Source organism: Hakea prostrata, chromosome 8 (genome assembly GCF_041222555.1).
Source record: "Hakea prostrata isolate BN-2017 chromosome 8, UWA_Hpros_2, whole genome shotgun sequence".
Lineage (NCBI taxonomy): Eukaryota > Viridiplantae > Streptophyta > Magnoliopsida > Proteales > Proteaceae > Hakea > Hakea prostrata.
The window spans coordinates 7,088,788-7,092,952 of NC_142607.1; the positions used below are offsets into that span (position 1 = coordinate 7,088,788).

Consider the following 4,165-nt stretch of genomic DNA (forward strand, 5'->3'; position numbering starts at 1 on the left):
CAGGGGTGTTAGCAAGAGAGTATGTGATTGGGGTAGTAAATTTCTATAAGGTGTACGTAGGTAGAGACAAAACCGAAAGGTTAGATAAGATACGAGAAACACGGTGATATGTTGGTCATTTCATATTAGAGATAACGTTGTAGATGGACGAAATTCAAAATTGCTTGGGTCATTAATGCGCATGACCGTCAAGCCGAGATTTTGGACTGTCAGATCCAAAATCTCAGTCTGAAATCCAAAATCTCAATCGAAATTGAATCTCGACCGTTGAATTTCAATGGTTGAGATCGATTCGAAGGCCCAGAGTGTGTGGCTTAACAGTCTAAGCCGACGAAATTTATGTTACAAAGTTCAATGTGACTTGCATGCTGCGCATTTAATGCGCAGCATGATGTGCAGCGCACGGTCGAGATCGACACCGAAACGGATAGTCGAGATCAAAATTTCGGTCAAGATTTCGATCTCGACCATGCGCTTCACCGTAAATGCGCAGCACTGAAGCACTACCCTACAAAGTCTTTTTTTTTTTTTTTTTTCTTTCCAAAAGTTGAGCAAAGTAGAAAAAAAATATCTCTAAATTTAATTAAAAAATAGTATTCTTTCTTTTTGTGAAAATAAAAGATTATCCTTCCGTACGCTGGAAGTTGACATCTCTCGCTCTCTCTCACACTCAGACACAGAGCTCTCAGCCTCTCAAAGCCTTCAAAATGATTTAAAACCCACGCGTTTTCACAGTAGAAGGAAAAAAAGCATTCTTCTACAAACCCTAACCCGCTCACACGCTCTCTCGTTGTCGCTGTCGCTCTCGATCTCCCTTTCACTTTGCGTCGATACTCGCCGGCCGGAGAACAAGAATCTTGAAATCGCAGCAAGCTTCTTCGTCGGAATTGTAGTTTTGGAGATGGAAGATGAGAGAACTAGAGAGGCCTCAGAGCATACGAGCTGGAACAGCGACTACTTGTTCAGCTGCGATCGAGAGAGCAGTATTTTGAGTGAATTCGGATGGAATCTGCAGCAAGAAACAGTGAATAGAGATCCAGAAACTATTGATTCCTTCTCTGCTTTCGATCAGATGGAGTTGGATCAAAGGTCTCTTTGTTCACAGTCACAGCAGAGTGGTGTTTTTCTATCTTGTCTTAGCAAAACTGTAGTTCCTTCGGGATCTGTGTCGGTTGGTGACAAATCTCCTAGAGGTTGTGATGTATATTCGCCTTTGAATCAGCCGTCGGTTTCTTCGAGCTGTAGCGAAGAACCACCGGAGAAATCGACTGGATCGGACGGAAAACTACCTAATACAGCGTGAGTGATTATAGTGAACTGAAATCCAATTTTCAAGTTTCGATACGAAGTACGAACATCCTCCGTTTTCTATCAAATTCATAAAATCTTTCAACACTCCAAATGATTTCAGTACTGTTTGGATCAGCCATCATTGCGGCGGTAATTGCGTTATTTGTTTATTCATTTTTGCCCCTTCTTTTCCAGATCTCTCTACTGCAAAACTAACTAGTGGGTTACTTTATATATTTTAATTGTTTTCTGAATTCAACTCAGAAGTTTCGGATTCTTCCCAGTCTTATTCAAACACTGCAGGCATGACATGTTCATTGTTCTTACAGTCTTCACTTCACTTCAACACTCTCTAGCAATTATCTTTCCTTAATTCCATATTGTTTACAGTCTTTTTCCTTCTAACTTGATTCATCTCATCCATTAGGGTTTCGTAGGAAATCAGAATTATGTAAATGTGATCCAAGCCATTCTCCATGATTTCTGCAGGAATTCTTAACTTTTAATGTCTACAGAAGTAAAAACTCTATTATCAGTTTAGCGAAAATTGATTTCACCGTGCTCTTGATGCATTTTTTTTTCAATACTGAAACTTCAAATCATTGGGTTTTTTTTCTTTCTTTTTCCAAAACTTCCCTATTTTCCATTTTACTTAACTTGTCTTGGTTTCTTTCATATAGGAATAATCAAGGCAAAAAAAAGGGGCAAAAGAGAATTCGACAACCACGATTTGCATTCATGACTAAGAGTGAAACTGATCATCTTGAAGACGGCTACAGGTGGCGAAAATACGGACAAAAAGCAGTCAAGAATAGCCCATTTCCTAGGTCAGTGTGTTCTTCTCTTGGCTAATTGCCTAAATTATTCGACTCAAAAAAAATTCCCAAATTAAAAAAAAAATAATAATAATAAATCTCAGATTCCATATTTCTAGTTGGGTATAAAGTAAACTATTTAAAGTAGAAAATACCAATTTAATGACACAGCATAAGCAGTAAATTAGTTCCTTTTCATTTACAGTAGTTTACGTTCAATCAGAATACTTCTTCTTCTAACAAGGTGTTCATATGAGTCAAGCTTGCAGAATTTTGGTTTATTTATTATACTAATTAGCCTTTTAGTTTTCAAACTTGAATTCTCATTTACTTCTTTAGTTCTACCTCTATGTCCTAGTAGTCTGTTGGAGGAAAGCTGCTTCTAGAAGAATATCTTTGACTTGTCATTGGATTTGATCTGAAGCATAGTTTTTCTTAAATTTTAAGTAGCACCTATTCTCTTCCCAGTCCCCTAAAAAGATAAAATTTCTTCTACTACCATGGAATGTAAAGTATCCAGAAGTGGATGACTTATTTGTGGTGTAAATTGAAACTATACATAACAGATTCACAATGTGACATTTGAAAAGATGGGTGTCAAGTCAAGACCAATTATGATTTAGTCAGCTACAACTAGAACCATATATTATATATGACATTGAGAACCAATTAATTCTGAATGCCAATATTGATTCTTTAAGTGAATGATTAAGAAACAAAGAAATTTAAACGTATCTAGATTATAAAGATACCAATTTCCTTTATTATTATTGCAGGGGCTATTACAAGTGCACACACAGAAAATGTACAGTGAAGAAGAGGGTGGAACGTTCGTCTGAAGATCCCTCCATTGTAATCACAACATACGAAGGCCAGCACTCTCACTTGACTGTTGATTACCCTATTGGTGGTATCAGAATTTCTCGTAATCAATCTGTCATTGCTGCACGGTTTGCTGATTCAGCCTCTAAGTTGTGTATTCCAAGCCGTGTGCAATTTCCAATACCAGGAGGTTCGATTGATGTCAAGCAATTGCAGTTGCAGGCCTCAGGTGAAGTAGCAAGGCAATATCAAGGCCAAACCCGGGAGGAAACAATGGATGAAGGATTGCTTGGTGATGTTGTTCCTGGTAGAATGCGTACCTGATGATGAAGATTGAAGAAGAAAGGATGCTCAGGTCATATATGCTATTACCATATTCTCCTGACTCTTAGAAAATTTCCCAAAATTTGCTTTGGAATCAATTCTATTTTTACCATATGCAAGCAAAGAAGTACTAGTATGTGATATGTTGTATATGTCTAAAGTTGAAGCTCTAGTGGGTAGTGTGGTATTGATGCCATCATTCAACTGGTGGATGTATTTGTTGCACGTAAGGGATCATTCAAGCTCATATTTAGGTATTCCATATATATTCTTATTAAAGACGGTGGAAAAGGTCTATTAATTAAAAAAAAAAATTTGTAAAAACATTAGGGAGAAGAGAATCTATATGGGCAAAAGAAAATTCAATTTTCTTTTGCTCCATAACGCATTAAATTCTTTTTTCATGCTTTGAAGGCCTATATTTGCCTCCTTTTCCAATCTGACTTGGGAGATCAATTCTCAGCCATCTAATTTATTGTCAATGGGGTCTTGGCCTTTTTGAGTAGTGGAAGATTTGAAAGCCTCAGAGATAGAATAGGCAAACATAGAACTCTTATGCTTTTCTTTTATTTTTTTTAGTATTTATTGATATATTATTTTTCTATTGTATTTCATTAATATGTGTATTTTTCTATATGCAATGATATTCCTTAACTGTAGAGGAAAAAAATTATTATATTAAGAATTATAGAATCACTTAATAATGTATTTATTTTTTTTTGGTCTAACAATATGAAAATTTCATTAAAAAAACAAGTCAAGCGACAAAGTACCTGAAGACATAAGGGAGACGGAGATAACAAAACAAGGTGGGATACCCCACCATTGCCGAAAAAGTCTAAACCGATTTGCTCCTCTAGCCAAGCAATCAGCTAAAAAATTGCAAGACCTAGAAATATAAGAGAACTTAACAG

The 4,165-nt window shown here is 36.4% G+C and overlaps 1 protein-coding gene across 1 annotated transcript; it reads left to right on the plus strand.

The window, feature by feature from the left end:
* The first annotated feature begins 748 nt into the window (after window positions 1-748).
* LOC149006559 (putative WRKY transcription factor 57) lies at window positions 749-3,579 on the plus strand. The gene is made up of 3 exons (XM_089165946.1): window positions 749-1,299; window positions 1,971-2,117; window positions 2,882-3,579. Exons 1-3 carry the CDS (start codon window positions 902-904, stop codon window positions 3,249-3,251), a joined length of 915 nt encoding a protein of 304 aa, XP_089022072.1. The 5' UTR covers window positions 749-901; the 3' UTR covers window positions 3,252-3,579.
* Window positions 3,580-4,165: the final 586 nt, after the last annotated feature.